Here is a 19,223-nt window from a genome sequence, read left to right on the forward strand (position 1 = left end):
AATGCTGGGAGGATAATTGGTGCTCTCCTCTCCACCCTCTTCCTTCTCTTCCTCCACCCTCTTCCTCCTCCATACTCCTTGGAACTTCGTAACTTGCCCAGAACCTGGGTTGGACTTTTTCCATCTGGCAAGTCTTTCAGGAAGACACAGTAGATAAAATTTCCACAAGCTCTGGCCAATACTGGAGGTTTATGGTTCTGCCCTCCTCCCTCTGGTGTGTGCTCCCCTGCACATGCCCAGCTATCCACTGAGGAACTCTCTGTCCTAAACCTTTCTAGTACAAAGGTCAGAAAGACCTTCTTGAAGAAGGTTCTTGCTGCTACGGTAGGAGTTAACAATGTCCTTTTTTTCAGTGAGGTGACTTCATGGTATGCAGGTGGACCCTGGCAGCCTTGCCTTCAGATATGTCCGTCTTGGCCCTCTTGTGGAGTACTTTGGCAGCAGTTGTTGTTTCTGGAGTTAATATAGACAGAGAGCACTTTCTGGCTGCCTCCTAGCTGTGATTTGGGTGAATAAGCCCATGCACCTTAACTAGCAAACATAAGACTTTGGAAAAGTCACTTCTCCTTTCCCCAAATTTCTTCATCTTACAGAGATAATATTGACCAGGATCACTTCTGGCAGGATTGTAATATGGAAAGTATTTACTTCACAGGCTCAGAAGAAGCCTCAGAGCCTAAAATGGACCCCTGATCCACAGCATCTCTGACAAGTGGTCAATCCAACCTTTTTGCTTAGAGACCTCCAGGGACCAAAGATATTTTTCTTTACAGGAAGCCTTTTTCCCCCCTTTCTTTGAAGCCACTCTGTAAAGATGAGCATTTCAGTCACTGGGGGAAATAGTTGATTATAAAGTAGGGAACCTATAGCAAGAACCAATTAGTTTCTCCAGCTTGTCCACACCTCTGCACACCTTGGTGACCAATAACTTCTTGGAGTGTGGATCTGCCCTCTGGAACTAAAAAAGATAAGTACTTCATTATCATTTAAATAAAGTGCAGCTTTTTTCCCCATCAGTCTTGTGTGTTGGGAAAGAGTAGTCCTGCCATTCATTTCAGCATTAGAGATGCAGAGAAACATTTTTAGAAGGCACAGAAGCAGGAGGCAGTAGTGAGTATTGCATAATAGGAGAGAAAATAATCAAGAGCTGCTTCTGTCTGCTGTGGGAGGAGGCTCTTTGATTTGTACTGAATATGCCCATTTTAGGGTCTGTAACCCCCTGCCATGAAAGCAAGGATTGTCTTATTTACAGTTGTATCTTGTCCTGTGCCTTGTATTGTAGTAAGCATCTTATAAATGCTGAATTGAAGATTGGTTGAACAGAGGCCTGACTCCTGGTGTTTTGAGACAGCCTCAAATTATTTTGAATAGTGTATGATCACCAAAAAAAAAACCCAATTGGACTATTAAGGCAGAGAAGGAGATACACAATAAGACAGGGAGGGAGAGGGAGGAAGAAAGGGAAGGGAGAAGGAGGGAAAGAGGAGGAGGAAGAAGGGAAGAGGAAGGAGGAGAGAATGAAGGAGAAAGAGACAGAGAGGGAGAAAGGAGAGAGAGAAAGGGAGGGAGGGAAAAAAAGACATTAGAATAATAGACATACAAAGCTACAAGCTTAAGACAGGAAGAATTTTAGAATCTATTTTCCCACTAAGGCAGGCATTGCTAACATGGGGTCCATGAACTCTTGGATAGATTTTGGGGGATCCATGAGTTTAGTTGGAAAGGGAAAATTTAGCATTTACCTTTATTACAAATATTAACAACTAACCATTATTCAGAGAAGGAGAAAAGGATCTGTTTTTACCAGATCACCAAAAGGGTCAATGACACAAAAGTTAAGAACTTGTGAACCACCTGTGGGTAGCCTATATCCCTCCTCTTTTCCCCCAACACCCTAACCTCAAACACTAGTCTCGGAAGACCTGGGTTGAAATCTCCTGAGACATTTCTCTAGAGCAAGTCACTAAAATTCTCAGGGACTTAACTGTAATATGTGCTAACAGAGCCTAGCTCCCTGGTCTGTTTTGGGTCGTGAATAAGATATTTGTATGTAGGTAAAGCTTTGCACTCCTTAATCTAAATGTGAAAGAAGGCTTTTATCCTTTTCATTTATCACTTGGGGGTCTAGGAAGGATGGGGAGTATCCCTCTCCACTACCCCATCTTGTCTTGGGCCCTTTAAATCACTTCTGCCAGAGTAGGCCTGGGGAGCTTGGAAGGCTTATGGGCAGCCCTCCTGGTAAGTGAGGCAAAACGTTTCCTGTGTTTCAGACCTCTGCTCTCGGGGCAAGAAGGCTCACTTACACAAATGAGAAGCAGCGGTAGTTAGCTATATTGCCCCTGACTTGTCCTAGGGTAGGAGCTGAATCTTTGATGGGGGTATAGGGGGGTAGGAATATTAATGGGTGAGGGAGGGCTGTGCTCTCTTGGTGTTCCACTCCCTATCTCCCAGAAACCAGGGCTGCAGGAGTTTTGGTATTCGCCTGGCCTAGACAGCTGCAGGGGGAAACACAAGCCCTTTGCAGTTGTATCCCAGCTTGTCTACAGGCTCTTGAAGCTTCCCAAAATGTTCTTTTCCGTGCATGGGGCTCAAAGACTAGGGTGATTCCGTGCAGATCCCATGGTTGTGGCTCTTGGCTCTAGCCCCGTTACAGTGGGAGACATACCCCTTTGCATTACCCCCTGACCCACCTCCTTTTCCATTTTCACATCCCATGCTTACTTTCTTTCCATCTCTTGTTTTGTCTCTTTATAACAGAACAGGAGAACAGGGCTGGGAGGGTGCAGGTGGAGTAGCTGCAAAATCCTGGTGGGCGGATGAGCAGCGTGGGCGACATGGGGGAGGGGAGGCTGAGGGAACAGCTTGTATTGCATTTACCAGCAATTGTTTTCCCCTTTCTCCTTCCCCCACCTCCCACCTTGCTCATACACACACACACTCACACACACCCAGGCAAAAGCCCACAGGCTGAGTCAGTGTGTGGGGGAGGGAGTAGATGAGTCACAGGTGTGTGTGGGGGGGTGAGTGTGGGGGCGTCCCTTCCCCAGAGTTCTCGCTGTGGTTGCCCCCTGCTGGGATGACATGACTTCTCAAGAGAAGAAAGATGGATGTAAGCTGCTTGTCTGAAAAAATATCTCCTGAAAACAAGGATTGGTGGGCTGGAGCGCCAGCAGATTGGAGGCCCGATTTAAAAAGGGATCAGCCGGCACTGCCCATGTGTAACTGCCCGGGGGTAGTTGGGGCCCACACTTCGTGTCAGCTTCCTGACCAGGGAACTGAGAGGGGCTCTGTGTGACTGGGTGGGAAATGAGACAAAGAAAAGTCTCCCTGTCACTGAGCTGGGAAGATGTTTTGGAATGATCTGGCATATTAAATTTTAAAATTTTCTTCCACCAAAGCCCCTGTCTAATGCCTTATGGCCAAGGACTCTCAAAAGCTCCTGGGGAGCTGATCCTATTAGACCACAATATGGGTCTGTTGATGGATTGTGTATATATTGTCCAAGAGCCAGCCTAGCTCAGTTGAAACAGGCTTGAGATGGCTGATTGATCTCAGGGTTTTTTGAACCACATAGACTCTCTTCTGAAGGGATGGGAATTTGGTTGGTGCAAGGAATAGAACACCTGAACCAATCTCACATTTTTGGAGTTTTTCAAAGGGTGTGTCCAAGTAAGTGTGTCCCTATGATTACAGAAATGTTTTAGAACTCTCCCTGTTTTTTCTACCCAGCCTCAAAAAGGAAGCTGCTAGGAAAGAATGAGTGAATAAATGAATGATCTCTTAGAGTTTCATCTTTGCTTTTCCCCATGAATACCCCTTCAGGATAAAGTCCACATGTGGGCATGTGGCACTTTCAGCATGTTCTGATTTGAACAGAGAACTGTAGGCTAATGAAGCAGCTCTAAAAACAAAACAAGGAAACAAAAAGCAATAGACACCAACATCCTCATATGAAAGAAGGAAAGGGGCTGGGCCTGAAGAAAATAATTTTTTCACAGGTTACTTCTAGAAATCTCATCCCTCAGCAGACACGGAAGTCTTGCCCACAAGGCAAGAGACTTGATAGGAGAGGTACTCAAATGCCTTAGAAGTTGACATTTCTATCAGTGGGATTTGAGAGTCGAACTTTAAGTTGCAGAATATCAAGATTACAAATTCCCTTCTTGCCTGAAGAGGAAGGTATAAGGTATCTGGAATAAAAATTAATAACCCATCTTATGCTTTTGGTCAAGCTTTCATTGTCTGAAGAGTCTTGAATAAACAAAAATCCCAAAGTCTCTCTTATAGGAAAACACACACACACACACACACACACACACACACACACACACACACATATAAAATTTATCCCTTCTCCCAGAAGAAGGTGCCACCAAAAAATCTTCCCAGTTATGGTTTCCTTAGCTAATGTTCAAGTGGAGAAAATGCTATGTCCCTCCTTTGAGACATATTGGCTCTAGATAAATCCTTAATCTTTCAGACTATAAGTTAGAAAGGAGGTATTGATCTACCTTGGTGAAAGAGATTCCCTTACCAGGAGGTCGACAAAACTAAGGAGAATCACTGATTTGGATGAGTCTATATCTCCTTTCTACCAATGTTCAGATGAGTTTGTATTAATTTTGTTTATATTATACAGCTTTCTAGATGCAACTGGCTCTGGAGTCAGGAAGATATGGGTTCAGGTTCCCTCCTTTGCCGTGAATGCTATGTGTACATGGGCACATGTGTCCCAAATAAGTCTCTTTAGTTGTAGAGCAGGTGTCAGTCTATGTTGGTAGAGTGGCTTTCATCATTGAGGGCTAAGAGCATCAGTGAAATCAAAAGTCTGGTTCTTGGCTCACCCCCTAAAAAAATAAACACAAATACACCATCCCCAGTTCATTGAAGAGTCTTTGAACTTGAAAACCTTCTGATGTGTTTTGTTTGTTGAAGGAAGCCAGCCTGGGAACAATCTACTTACTGTCTATGAATGACATTGGTGGTGGTGGTCATGGTGGTGGTGTGATCCTGCTCCTGGTCCTTCATTCTGGAAGTGGACCATGACATCAAGTGATACCATGACCTGCAAGTGAATCAGACTTAAGTGAGGGAGGACTATGCAAATCACCAGTCTTACTTTCTCCTCTGGAGAAATAGATCAAAATGACTAGAGATGGCACTGAATTCAGTGAGAGACCTTGGCTTTTTTAAAGCTAATTGGGCAACACAGTGAATAACCACAGTGAATTCCCATGAAGGGGAATCAATTGAAGAACTCAAAAAATTATGGCAAAATTTTCTGTGAGAAATGAGCAAATAGATGATTTCAAAGAGTCATGGAAAGATTTATATGAACTGATATATGCAGAATAAAGTGAAGAGAATTAGAAATGCAACAATAAATATTATGACATCAAAAACAATTTTGAATACTTTTGTAAACTGAAGAACCAAGAAGACAACACAATTTTATCTTTATACAATAACAAAATGATAAAGACAATTTTGAAAGCTTTCAGAACTGTGAAAACTGACCACCCATGATTCCAGAGACAAGATGAAACCACACTATCCACTTTCTGAGAGATAGGTAGTAGATTTAGTAAGGTGCAGAATGGTAGATATTTAATAAGTGTGTGTACATTTCTTTTTTTATTTTAATAGCTTTTTTTTCAAATACATGCAAAAATAGTTTTCAACATTCACCTTTGCAAAACCTTGTATTCCAGATTTTTCTCCCTCCTTCTCCCCAACCCCCTCCCATAGGTAGCAAGCAATCCAGTATAGGTTAAGCATGTGCAATTCTTCTAAGTATACTTCCATATTACACATGAATTATCAGATCAAAAGTTGAAAGAAAAAAGATACCAGAAAGAAAAAACAACAACAAAAAGGGTGAAAATATTATGCTTTGGTCCACATTCAGTCTCCTTAGTTCTCTTTCTGGATGCAGATGGTTCTCTGCTTCACAAGTCTATTGGAATTGCCTTAAATCACCTCATTGTTGAAAAGAGACAAGTCTATCACAATTGATAATCATATAATCTTGTTGTTACTGTGTTGTTGTCTATTGTTACTGTTATTGTTATCTGTACATTTCTGTACACACACATACAACCAATAAGGGAATTTGTTTTGCTCAGCTACCCATATCTGTGGGAAGGAATTTGGTTTTTCTCATCTCCTTCCTCTCTCCCCCATTGAGGTGGGGGTAGGAAGAAGGGAAAAAATTAGATTTCCATTTTTTAATTTTAATTTTCTTTAGTAGAGAGGTGGTATGGCAAGCTGCATGCATTTTCAGATTAATTAATTGTCTTGTTAGTTTTGGTTAATTTGCTTATTTGGGAGCATTATGTAAATATTTATAATATAAAAACAAAAATCTATAGGATAAAATATAATAAAAAATAATAAAACTTAAAAAAAAACTTTTACTAGTAGGCTACTGTCCCCTGATGGCAGAACTTTTACATGCCAGATTGATCTGATGAATACAGAAAAGAATCTAGCCCCCCCCCATAAAAAGGTGGAGGGTGGTGAGGTGAAGGGGAAGGTTAGAAGATGGTTAAACACACTTATATTGTGTAGCCACATATTCCAAGTTGTGTTACAGTTAGCAATGTGTATATAAGGGTGGCTTTCCTGGTTATATATATATATATATGGCTTTTATAACAAATATGTTATAAAATAAGGATTTAAAAATTATTAATGAGGCTTTTTGAAGATTAAAAACATCTTTTGGGATGCAAAAAGTAAAAAAGTAAATGTTCTAGAACAGTGTAACATAATATAGTTATCAAGAGCACCCTGAATTCATGTCCTCAGAATACATCTCTATTTATGGTCTCTGCTTTGTAAGAATAGTACATACTGTTTATACCTGAAAGCCTGCACAGAACCAAATGTGAGCATATGTTCCTTAGTCACCAGCTCAACAGTTTCTCTTTTTCTTTCCTTAGTACATAGATGCAATCAGTAACAAGCAAGGTGAATTGGAGAACTATGTGTCTGATGGCTATAAGACAGCCCTCACTGAGGAACGAAGAAGGTTTTGTTTCTTGGTGGAAAAGCAGTGTGCTGTGGCCAAAAACTCAGTCTCCTACCATTCCAAGGTAAGGCTGCTGACCCCAGGTTGGTTTTGTAAGAAGAATTGTTGCCAAGGTCAGTGAGGTAGTTTCAGTGCACCATTTATATTAGGGGTGATAACACTTGACAAAATTTGTATAACATTCAAAATTAGTCTAAGGCAATTTCAGAGGAAACTGAGAAGACAACTCTTTATGATTCAAAGAGAAGGCTATAGAAGTAAGAAAACAATTTGTGTAATAACATTATAGAAAAAAAAGACTTAAGAATTCTGATCAGCACAGTTACAAAACACAAATCAAAAGAAAGAAGTTGAAACCTGACTCTCATCTCCTGGCAAAGACATGATGTATTCAAAATGCAGAAAAGACATATTTTCCAATATAGCCAATGTGGGAAATTTTAATTTATTCTTTTATACATATATATATACACACATATATATGCCTATATATATATGTGTGTGTGTGTGTGTGTGTGTGTGTGTGTGTGTGTGTGTGTGTGTGTGTGTGTGTATGTATATATGTATAGATATATACATATCTATATATATTACAGATTAAGAGCTTTAACATTTTTTTTATTTAGGGGCAACTAGATGGCTCAATGGATAAAGCACCAATCCTGAAATCAGGAGAACCTGAATTCAAATTTGGCCTCAGACATTTAACATTTCCTATCTCTGTGATCTTAAACAAATTACTTAACCCCAATTGCCTCACCAATAAATAAACAAAAATTTTTAAAATTTAGTAGAGGGGTAGTGTGATAATGGGAGGGATAGATTAACAAAGAAATCAGAAGGATTTAGGGGAGTATCTTTTTTTTAAATGTTATTCAAGAAGATACTGAAATACCACTTTCTCAAGAGGGATTTCTCATAATCTCTGTAAGTTTCTCCCATTTTTTCATATCTCTTAGCATATTAACTGTGGTGTATCAAATGGCAGACAGTGGTAAGCTGAGAGGACTTTTGAGCCTTGTATCTATAACTATATTTCCTCTTTTGCCCACAGCCATATTTCTCTTTGCTCAGGCCTGACTTTTGGGGGACCATGGCTGTAGTGCTCTTTTGCCTGATGTTATCTAGAAAAAGAGTTCCTTTTCAGCCTTCTTGAAGCTAAGCATCCCTTCACAAGGCATACAGTTTTCTTTGAAGGGGAAGGAAGAAGATTATGGTCAGACAGGATCTTTTTTTGCAGCAGAAGCAAAATGCATGAGTGATCTAGCGCCTTTTATGGGGTCTGTCCTGTCAATTTGCAACACATGGAGACTATACTAAGATGCCTGGTTCATTATTCCATGGATTCTGGTATTTACTGCCTGTTTAGATTAGAGTCCTTAAATATCAACATGCAGGGTCCTGGTGCGTATACAGAAAGTGCCCACTCTTTGTGTAGATACATTTTTAGTCTTCTTCAACTAAGAATTATAGAATGCTGTGGGCCCTCCCCAAAAGAATATCTTAGATTTAGAGCTGAAAGGGGCCTTAAAGGTGATCTGGTCCAACCCCTCGTTTTATTGATGAACTGAGCCCTGGAGAGGAGGTTCAGTGAGAAAGTGAGATTAAAACTTAGATCCTCTTATTCCAATTCCATCCAGTTATATTGATTTTAGGATAAAATAGTGCCTGTTATTGTCCCTGTTCTTGATCCTAGGAAAAGGCCTTATCAAAGAGCCTATTATTGTTCCCCTGTATCCAGAACAGCTTCCCTCGCACATTGCCAGTAAAGGGCGGCTTTCTGCTCTTAGCAGCAACCAGTCTGTACCTGGGCTGGTCTTGAGGAATCCCATTTGCCTTTTGTAAATAAATGGCTCCAACACTCAGCACAAAAACATTTTTAAAAGTGTTCCAGTCTACTAATGACACAAAAAAGAAGGGGCAGGGGACAACAGGGGCAAACACCTCTTTGTCTTCTTCAGAGGAAATAGTTTTAAAAAATCCCTAGCAGCGGTCTTTGTCTTCCCCAAAGCTCTTTAAGTCGTGAGATACAAAAGTTTGTCTGGGGACTCTGAGTGCTCTGTTCCAGCTTCTTTGGGGGGAGAGGGGAATGAAGAGGAGGAAGGAAGAGGGGGAGAAAAAAGTATGAAATATTAAAGTGCTGTTCCAGCCTCCCACTTGTACATTTTCTCCTGCCTACATCTTTTTCTGTAAGACGCAATGTTCTGGGAGCGAGTGCAGAGGGGTGGGTTGTGAAGCCCTTCATTCTTAGCCTTCAGGGCTGAGAGGCGGGCCTGTGCTCCCCCTAGTGGCGGCGCTGCGTTGGGGCTGGCACCAAACCCGACAGGGAAACGGAAGCCTCGGACCTGGCCAGGGGGCCTCGCTGGGGGCCAGAGGGGAGCCACCAAGCCTCTTGAGAAAGGCAGGAGATGGACAGAAACTAGCAGGTGGGAAGGAGACTGAGAGTCGCCCGAGTGAGGGCCCTCTCTGCTGTTAGCCCTTAGGATTCTTAACTTCTCGGAGGACTCAGGTGCACCCCTTCCCATCTGTTAGCTCTGTCTGTCCTCAGATTGTCCCGGATTTACTGAATCTGCGTGCACAGAGCGGCCTCCCTCCCGGCACTCCTGGGAGAGTGTTAGCTCTTGGAAGACAGGCTCTGTAGTCTCGGCCGGGCAGCCGGCAGTGAGGACTAACGGGCCACTGAAGGAATGAAGGCATCGGTTTTAGGACTCTTAGGAGAATGCACTGGTGCCGGCCTCACGCACATGGGCCCAGGATTCTAGCGAGCTGCAGGTCTGCTGAGGCAGTGTGGGGCTCTAAGGGACAGTGACTATATTCATGCCAAACAGGAACACGGCTATAACCGATGAGTCAGCGCTCCCTGCACAATCTCTGCTGAGTCAGGCCTGGCATATGTTACATGGAACTTACACAAGGGAGGGGGCACTGAGCCTTAAAATAAAAAAAAATAAATCAACCTCAGCTTGGTAACTAAAGTTATTTTCTTCCGCATCCCGTGGTATCCACTGGCGGGGATGAGGGAGAGCTCTCATTCAGCTAGTCATTCATTCAGCAGCCTGGGCCTTCGGGTAGGGATTAGACTTGTTTCACTGGTATAGGGAATTTTCACTCCCCGTCGCTCCTGGGTCCAGTGCGAGCTGGCAACATGGTCTTAGAGAAATGTCTAGAAATTTGAGACCAACCGTCCACTACTGTCCTTCATTGAAGGACTTAACAATTTTTTTCCAGCCAGTGGGGTTAAGTGTCTTGCCTAGGGTCACACAAGCAGTATCTGAGGTTAGATTTAAGCCGGTGCTCTGTCCACTGTGCTCCGAAATGTCCCTTATAGAAACATCTGCTTTAGGCCCCAGGAAATTACCCAGTGAAGTGCTCTCTGTTTTGCCTAAATACAAAAACTAGAGGAAACATGGCCTTATCTTTATGGAGTCCATAGTCAGACCATCTCTGACTGTCCCAGGCTCAAAACCCCTTCCACTGAGAAATTCACATGATTATTGTCCCTGCTGGCGGTTTCAGAGTACTCCCAGTGCAAGGGTTCCTCTAAAGCATCATGTTCTAAGTATGCAGGAAAACCAAAGCTTTTCCAGAAATAAACTCAAACTTTCCTGCTAGGAAATTGGATGGATTCCAGAAGGCAAGGGTGGGTCAATGGGCACAGCTGCTGAGGAGCAGGTTGCTAAGCATTTACTGTGTTCAGGACTGATAGAGAAAAGAGAAAAAGAGGAGGGCAGTTTATCAAAGCTAGAGAGAGTTAGGTATTGGGCTGTGATTGTGAATGTAATCTGGGACAAGCATGCTGGGGCCTAGCCCCTTCGCTCCCCCTGCCAGGCAGCCAGGCGTATTCAAGTTCCATCTGGCTCAGTTGGAAAGTCCTCATGCTCCTTAGCCCTGTAACTTCCATGGAAACCCTCGAGTGTAGCTCATGCAGGACCGTCCCAATTACTGACATACCTTCCTGGGTTCTCTGTGCCGGCTGCCCTACTACGTACGGCCTCAGAAAATAGGTGGCTAGAAGAACAGAATGAATTCAGGCACAGAGATTAATGTGTGACCTGTTCCCCACAACTCTCCTTAGAGGTTTCCCAAGACTTTGATTTTGTCAGAGAAACCAAGCTGATGCTCCCACAGGCACCTTTGCTATATGGCTCCCGAGCCCGGGAGGCAGAGCCGTGTTGGCGTGTTGTACACAAATTGTGTATTTCCTCCAGCAGTTGTTAGTGCTGTGACATCTGTGCCCAGGAGCGCAGATGGTCACTCTGACTTTTGGACAGCATTGCTCATATCCACATCCTAGTGTATTCTGCTGCCCTGTTTCTGAAGCTAGTTCTTTTTGACAGAGTGGGCTATTCTGTGAGGAATCTCCATTTTATTAGCAGCCTGGGTCCACTGGCATTCCATTCATTGCTTGTCTGTTTTGATCACCTTTCTCCAATCCCTCACATTCTGCAGAGGGATTATTAGATTTTCTTCTTACAGTCTCTGCTTCCTCAATGTTTTCAGACATTTAAACCTATCTCTGCTTTATGTCTGTCATCATCTCTCCCCCATTTGGGTATCTTAGGTGACTGTGACTATACTAGTGATTTAAGTAAGTGCCTGTTCCTCTGGTCTCCGGCACTGAGCTAGTGAGGTGGAATGTCAGCTCCCTGAAGTAAGAAACGTTTCCTTTCTGTCTTTTCATCACCAATGCCTAATACAGAATAGTCACTTAGTAATCTGCTCCCTACTTACCTCTACATCATATGTTCCTACATCAATGTGAGTCCATTGTTCTGCTTTTCCTCCCATAGAAGACCTCCCTGGTTGGACTTGCCAGTTTGGTCTATGTCTGGTGTCTTTTGAGCAAAGAGATTATGTTAAGGAAGTTGTGTATTTGTACAACTCTAGATATAGTAGCAGCCAGTGACTAAGACTCAACTATTTCTAGTTCCTTCTTTTGCTGGGTAAAGCCTGCCCTCTCAACCCCTTAGGGAAGAAGAGCATGTTGATCATTGGAGCTTGGGAGTTTGGAGGGGTGGGTTTTGTTTGTAGGTGGGCCCTGCACTAGCTGGGCACCTGATTTACGCCTCTCCTTTTCTCTCTGGTTTCAGGGAAAGGACATGCTGACTCAGAAACTCCCATTGTGGCAGCAGTCCTGTGCCGACCCCAATAAAATCCCAGATCGAGCCATCCAACTGATGCAACAGATGGCGGCCGGCAGCAATGGCACAGTCATGCCCAGCTCCCTGTCTGCTTCCAAGTCCAACTTGGTCATCTCAGACCCCATTCCTGGTGCCAAACCACTTCCAGTGCCCCCAGAGCTGGCCCCATTTGTGGGGGTAAGACTGCTCCACTCAGACCATGACTGAAGTGATTATTAGCAGGATTAGTGACATCCCTTTGCATTTGTGGGGAACCCTCTGTTTTTAAAATGTTTGTGGGAAGATTCTCTTGGAGCAAGCATTATTGCTTCCATTTTATACAAGGAAAGAGACTGCCCAGAGAAGTTATGAGTTGTATAGAACAAACAGTAAGCAGGTATTAGAGTTAGGACCAAGACCTAGGGCCCCAGCCTACAGCCAGTGTTTATGATTGAATGCTTCCTCTGCCAAAAAGAATGTTTGTGAGTTTGAAGGGAAAACTTCACAGCCTCATAATATTCAGGAAGGTGGGAAGTATGATGTTGAGGAGACAGATTTTTCAAGTGTTTTTCCTTCTTTTTGGAGCCATGAGCAGAGAACTCTTCCAAGCCTAGCTATCTTTCCCTCCACAGCGTATGTCGGCCCAGGAGAACGTGCCTGTAATGAATGGGGTCTCAGGTCCCGACAGCGAAGACTACAACCACTGGTCTGACAGGAAGCCAACCCAGCCCAAATCCTTGTCTCCTCCTCAGACCCAGAACAAGATGAGCGACTCCTACTCCAACACGCTTCCCGTGCGCAAGAGCGTTGCTCCCAAAAACAGCTATGCCACCAGTAAGGGGTGTCCTCAGTGACTGTCCGAGTCCTCCTGTGGGGGGGCCTCATACTCCCTTGTGCCAGAAATGCCCACATCTGTTAGTGGAGGACTGGGCAGAGCCTAGTTAGGGGATATGCTGCCATAGGCATCTGCCTTAGAGTGTGCATAATGCAGCTCTGGCACAAAAGGGATAGGAGTGGGGAAGGTGGAGAGAGGGAATAGTTAGCTTCATGTTATCACAACTTTATAGAATATCTTTCATGAGACCTGAGAGTAAGAAAGCATTGCTAATAAGGGATGTACTTGGTGGAACTGTGGTAGCTTCCTAGTGTGCTGCCTTTCAAATAACAACCCCTAATGGGCCGGAGTTCTCATATGAATTTTTTTTTTTAAACAGTGCCCATTCAAGTGGGGAAGGCTGCATGGTCATTAAAATTGCTTCCTTATCAAATGAGCTAGCATATGTATTTTCCAAAGTTAATTCTATAAAAGTTAACTAGTCAGTAGTCAATAAACAAATGTTTATTAACATTAAGCACTTACTGTGTGCAAGTATATAGGGCAGATAGGTGATGTGATGGATAGAGCATAGGGCTTGGAATCAAGCAGACTCATCTTGAGTTCAAATTCAGCCTCAGACACCTCCCAGCTGTGTGATCCTAGGCAAGTCACTTGGCCCTGGTTGCCTCAGTTCCTCATCTGTAAAATAAGCTGGAGAGGGAAATGGCAACCACTCCAGAGTCTTTGCTGAGAAAACCTCAAATGGGGTCACAAAGAGTTGGATGCAAATAAAACAATTGAACAATAAAATGTGCCAGGCACTGTGCTAGGCACTAGGGATTCAAATAAGAAAAAAAAAAAAAAGAAAGAAGGTCCCTGTCCTCAGAGAGCTCACTATCTAACAGAAGAAGACAGGAGTGGAAAAGCCTCAGGGGTAAGGGTAGAGATACCCAACTCCTGGGGCACGATGGAGCAGTCCCAAAGTAGTGAGCCTAAAACCCTCAGATCATGTCATCCACGGCCCAGAGTTTCATGTGCTTTTACCCTTCACTACATTACTCCTTAAGCCTATTGTAATTAGGTAAGAAATTGCTCAAATAGAGGACAACCAATTAAATGCTGCTTTCATCAAGGGGTTTTATAAATCCTCGAAGCATAGCTTTTCCACAGGCACCTTGGAGTTTTTCTCTCATACGTTCTCTCACTATCCTGGTGTACGGCGGAGTGCTTATTACTTCTGTCTGAGGGAAGGTTTCTGATCTCTTGCTCTCTGTTGTTTTGGCCAGCTGAGAACAAAACTCTTCCTCGCTCTAGCTCCATGGCGGCTGGTTTGGAGCGAAATGGCCGGATGAGGGTCCAAGCCATCTTCTCCCATGCTGCTGGTGACAACAGCACCCTCCTGAGCTTCAAAGAAGGAGATCTCATCACCCTGCTGGTCCCTGAGGCGCGGGACGGCTGGCACTATGGCGAGAGTGAGAAGACTAAGATGTGAGATCTCCTGGGGCTTTGTCCCTGCTATTGCTGCCTTTTGTCTCTTGATCTGGCCAACTCATTTGAATGCTAGGCAGCTCCCTTATGTGCTGAGGAAACTAAGAAGAGTTTTGAGTTGTAGGAAATAGGGAAGGTCTGGCATCCTAATCTTGGAATCCTAAATCATCCTACTTCTATTGAGTAGTCAGAAATTAACATTTAATGCTCTAGCCCAACTCACTCATGCCTCGGTTTCTCCAGTTGTCACTATTGTCCTGCCCTCCCACCTCACTTCTTTCCTAGAAAGTCTTTGCTGGTCCAAGGTAGGAAAGACTCAGATTAGTACTATTCTCAGCTCCAAAATTGGCTTCCTAAATTCTGTTTCTGTGAATTTGCATCTCACCCCAAATGAGGACAATATGGCTTTGGGCAGGACAGCACAGGGGGCAGACAACTGCAGGCTTTTGACTCTAACTCATAAGCTACAGCTAGCTTTCTTCTGCCCTTAGGTCATAGACTCATCCTGTGATTTCAGCCCCCTTAGAGCCAAGTTTAGGGGATATTTTTTAAGAGCAGAGTTTTCTATGGGAGTTAACCAGTTAATATCCTGGTCCTTGGGCCTCTTGATAGTCTGCCCTTTTTGTGTTTAGTTCTGGGAATAATTTGGGATTCTGATGTATGCTCGCTGCCAAAGTCCCCCAGGATCTAGGCAATAACATGGCACTGAAAATGTCCCTTTCCCTCCTTGGGGCATGGAGCCATCTACATGGGTGACTTGCTTCCAGAAATGAAAGATCTGCAGATGGCCCTGGCAAGGCAGTTCCTGTGGCAAAGCCCATCTCAGTGATGGGATTGTGGCCAGCTGACCCACAAGTGTGCAGCCAGCTTCTCAGCCCCGAACCTCCCCACTGCCTCCAACTCTGCTCTTCTCAGCAGGGCCTCAGCTGGCTATCTCATGGGCAATGTAACTTGAAGGGACTTCAGCAAGAGCATTGGACAGATCTGAGTACTTCCATGTGTTAAACCTACCCGTGTAAAGAGTGGGTAACAGTAAAGTGAAAGGAAGCAAAGAGATAGATGGGTTGGAAACAGGCAAAAATCCCCATTTCGTAAATTGAGGGAGATGTGGGTGCTGAAAATTGCTGTGACTGGTGGTGGCAGAATTAAAATGTTTGAATTTCCAAGTTCTCTACCTACTTGAAAATCCTTGTATATTTTGACTGGAAGGAAAGTAAATGGAAAGGATGTCCCTGGGAATAGCTTTCCCAGCTAGTGTGTGCGTATCTCAGATGAGGACACCAGGACCCCTTTTCTTACTTTTGTGTGGTTCTCTTCCAGGAGGGGCTGGTTTCCTTTCTCCTATACCCGGGTCTTGGACAGTGAAGTCAGTGACAGATTGCACATGAGGTAAGCCACGACCCTTGAGCCTGGAATGGGTTTGAAGGCAATAACAACATTCATGATGAGGTCAAGACAAATGGACTGTTCTTCAGCTCAAATATTTCAGCCCCATTCCATGCATGAAATCAAGATTTCAATCCCTTCTTCTACCTCCCCCACCAAATAGGATCTAGAACCTAGTATTCATATTGAGAAGGCAGCTAGGTGACATAATGATTACAGTTCTGGACCTGAATTTAGGAAGTCCTGAATTCAAATCCAGTTTCAGACAGTTACTAGCTTTCTAATCTTTTGCATATCACTTTTAAAAAATAATCTCTGTTTGCCTCAGTTTTCTCATCTGTAAAATGGGGATAATAATAATAGCATCCATTTCCCAGGTTTGTTGTGAGATAACAACTGTATGGAACACATAACATTGTGCTGGGCATATAATAAGCGCTAAATAAGTGTTAGTTATTAATATTATTGTTGTGGGGGCAGCTAGGTGGCGCAGTGGATAGAGCACCAGCCCTGAATTCAGGAGGACCGGAGTTCAAATTTGGTCTCAGACACTTAACACTTCCTAGCTGTGTGACCCTGGGCAAGTCCTTAACCCCAGCCTCAGGGAAAAAAATATAGAGCTAGAAGGAACCTTAGGCATCATCAAATCCAACTGCCTCATTTTAAAGATGAGGATTCTGAGATCCAGATAGGTGATTTGAACCCAGACCCTCTGGCAACAAGCCTATATCCTAATTGCCTCCTCAGTAGAAGAAGAAGCCATTGCTGGTGAGTAGGATTAACACACTGGACTCCAAAGCTATATCATGTGTCAACAGCAAAATCAACCAAATGCTTTTTTTAGGTTAGTTTTGCTCTTTATTTTTTCTGGCTTATACTTCTGGTCCCCATTAGCTCTCTTCCCTCTTTGGGACTCCTCTGCCCCTGCCACCACTTCAGCAGGAAGGGTCCTGAGCGACCTTGGAAACTCATCTCTTAGATTCAGTGTATTGGTAGTCCCATCCCCACATCCTCAGAGCTGTGAGTACATGGAATGGCAGGCTGGCAGGACACAGGGCTACTGGCTTCTGGGGGACCCTTCTGGGAAGGGGGCAGGTGGGTGGTATGTGGACTGGAGAAGAACATGTGATGGGGGCAAAGAGAAATAGAAAGGGCCAGGAGGGAAAAGGCAAGTGAGAGATTCTTGGGAATGGGTAATGTCCCCTTAAAGGGGAGCCTTCTCTTCCTGATTGCTCTGGGTTTTGATGCCTGCTCTGACATCAGGAACGAATGTCTCTTTCTTATGGGAGAGCAGCTCTGTTGCTGTCTCTGTCTGTTGTGGGAGTGGTGGGAGGTCCCCACACAGCAAGATATATAGGAAGTCTGTAGACCTGGCAAATGAGCAATGTTGTCTGTCTTGATGGGTCTTAAGGGGGAAAAGAAGAGAAGGTGGAAAGGAATAAGCATTTATTTAGCACCTACTACTGCCAGGCACTGTGTGAAGTGCTTCACAAATATTATTTCATTTGATCCTCCCAACAACTCTTCCCCATTTTAGATTTATTCTCATTTTAGAGTTGAGGGTGAGATAGGCAGGATTGCAGTGACTTGCTCAGGCTCACACAACTAGTAAGTATCTGGATTTGAACTCAGATCTTCCTTACTCTTATACCAATGCTCCTAGGTCCACGTGGCCATCTACTGCCAAAGATTACTCTTGGTGCTGAGAAGTTAGCAGGAGGTGATGGGATCCCATATGGCAATTTTAGGGTACTGTTTAAGGGGAGCACCCTGACAGCTTTTAAGATAAAGCTTTTAAGATAAAGGATAATATAGCATATGTTTTCCTTTTTAAAAAATTAGAAAAACATTTTGGGGGGTTTCTTTTGAGTCCTCCCTTTGAGATCAGCTTCTAGTCTTGCCTCAGAGGCAGCCTGGTCACATACTCCAAAGTATCTCATTGCTTGGGATTTGTCTATACACATTAGAATGTCCCACATGGGAATTTGACAAAATGTTATAAAATTTAGGCAGCTGAATCAGCAGCTTAACTTGGGCTTCAACCTAGGATCCACTTTTTTCGCTGTGTTTTGTTTTTATATAACCTTCATTTCCAAAAACACCCCTCTTCTTCCTTTTCCCCAAGTGAGTCATCTCTTGTGATCATGACTTTTTAAAGAACTTTTAAAAATGTGAGCAAGGTTAAAGCCTTTCAGTCCCCTACCTCAACAGACAGGGATGGGAGGTGCATTTTTTCTTTCTTTTCTTTGAAGTGGGGGCTAACTTCTTACAAAATAACAGGATGGGGAGGGAAGGTAGGTGGCTCAGTGGATATAGACTATTGGCTCTGGAGTCAGTGAGTTCAAATGTGACCACAGACACTTATTAGCTATGCATGTTACTTGACTTCGATTGCCTTCAAACCCCCCAAAATAATAGGATGGGATGGTTAGTTTGGACAGGAAATGAATGTGAAAATAGGGTTCTTGCTGGTGCTAAGGTGAGATGCTGAAGGAGGGAGTGGGGATGGAGCAGATGGCCTAAACCTCAGTGCAAATTGTTATCTGGAGAGCAGTGTGACTTTCACTTGCCCCCCAGCTTCACTTTTCCCTGTTTCCTCCAGCCTTCAACAAGGAAAGAGCAGCAGTACAGGCAACCTCTTAGACAAAGAGGATCTGGCCATTCCACCCCCAGATTATGGTGTGTCCTCCTCAAGGGCCTTCCCTACCCAGACGGCCAACACCTTCAAGCAGAGACCCTACAGCGTGGCTGTACCTGCCTTCTCCCAGGTAAGGGCATCCTGTCTGGGCAAGGCACATGGCTTCCACTGGCCCAGCAGAGAGCTGTGGCAGCCTGGCAGTGCTGGAGCCATACCCTAACTTGACTTGTCTGGGTTGAAGGCTTAATACTGGGAAGCAGAGCCATGAAGGTTCTTTGACGGGTGGGGTCTGGCCAGTAGCTAATTGGCTTCAGAAATTTCTCTTCATTTTCTTGGGATGGGGGCAGGGGGGAGCAACTCCTGATATGTGAGTAAGGCTGGTTTTCATTATTTTTTGTTTGCCACCCCTCCTGAGGTATGGAATGTGATGCACGGAGAAAAAGTTTTAAAGATAGCAGCAAAAATCTTTGTTCTCTGGACTCAACAATAAGTACCTTATGATCCCTCAAACTTTTCCCTTCCATTTGCTAAACTCCTGCCTCCTCCTGAAATATTATTAGCTGGGAGCAGAATGACCTTACTCCACCTTTGTACTATGTTCTTTCCACAAGATTTTGGCTAAATAAACTGACAAAAATATTCTTCTGTGCCCCCCCCCCCCATCACAGTACTATGTCCCCATACACAAAAGAGATTTGTCCTTGGTATGTGTGTTACCCCCATGGGTGACAGAGGGCTTTC

At 43.9% G+C, this 19,223-nt stretch overlaps 1 protein-coding gene across 4 annotated transcripts in view; it reads left to right on the forward strand.

The window, feature by feature from the left end:
- BAIAP2 (BAR/IMD domain containing adaptor protein 2) overlaps positions 1-19,223 on the forward strand; it is a 173,859-nt gene that overhangs the window by 135,038 nt on the left and 19,598 nt on the right. For all 4 annotated transcript variants that reach the window (XM_074260383.1, XM_074260384.1, XM_074260381.1 and 1 more), the window contains exons 7-12: positions 6,945-7,097; positions 12,124-12,351; positions 12,786-12,987; positions 14,257-14,458; positions 15,779-15,847; positions 18,447-18,612. In XM_074260383.1, coding sequence (XP_074116484.1) covers positions 6,945-7,097; positions 12,124-12,351; positions 12,786-12,987; positions 14,257-14,458; positions 15,779-15,847; positions 18,447-18,612 — 1,020 coding nt within the window. The remainder of the gene's footprint in view (positions 1-6,944; positions 7,098-12,123; positions 12,352-12,785; positions 12,988-14,256; positions 14,459-15,778; positions 15,848-18,446; positions 18,613-19,223) is intronic.

The sequence above is a fragment of the Sminthopsis crassicaudata genome, chromosome 4 (genome assembly GCF_048593235.1).
Source record: "Sminthopsis crassicaudata isolate SCR6 chromosome 4, ASM4859323v1, whole genome shotgun sequence".
Classification (NCBI taxonomy): Eukaryota; Metazoa; Chordata; class Mammalia; order Dasyuromorphia; family Dasyuridae; genus Sminthopsis; species Sminthopsis crassicaudata.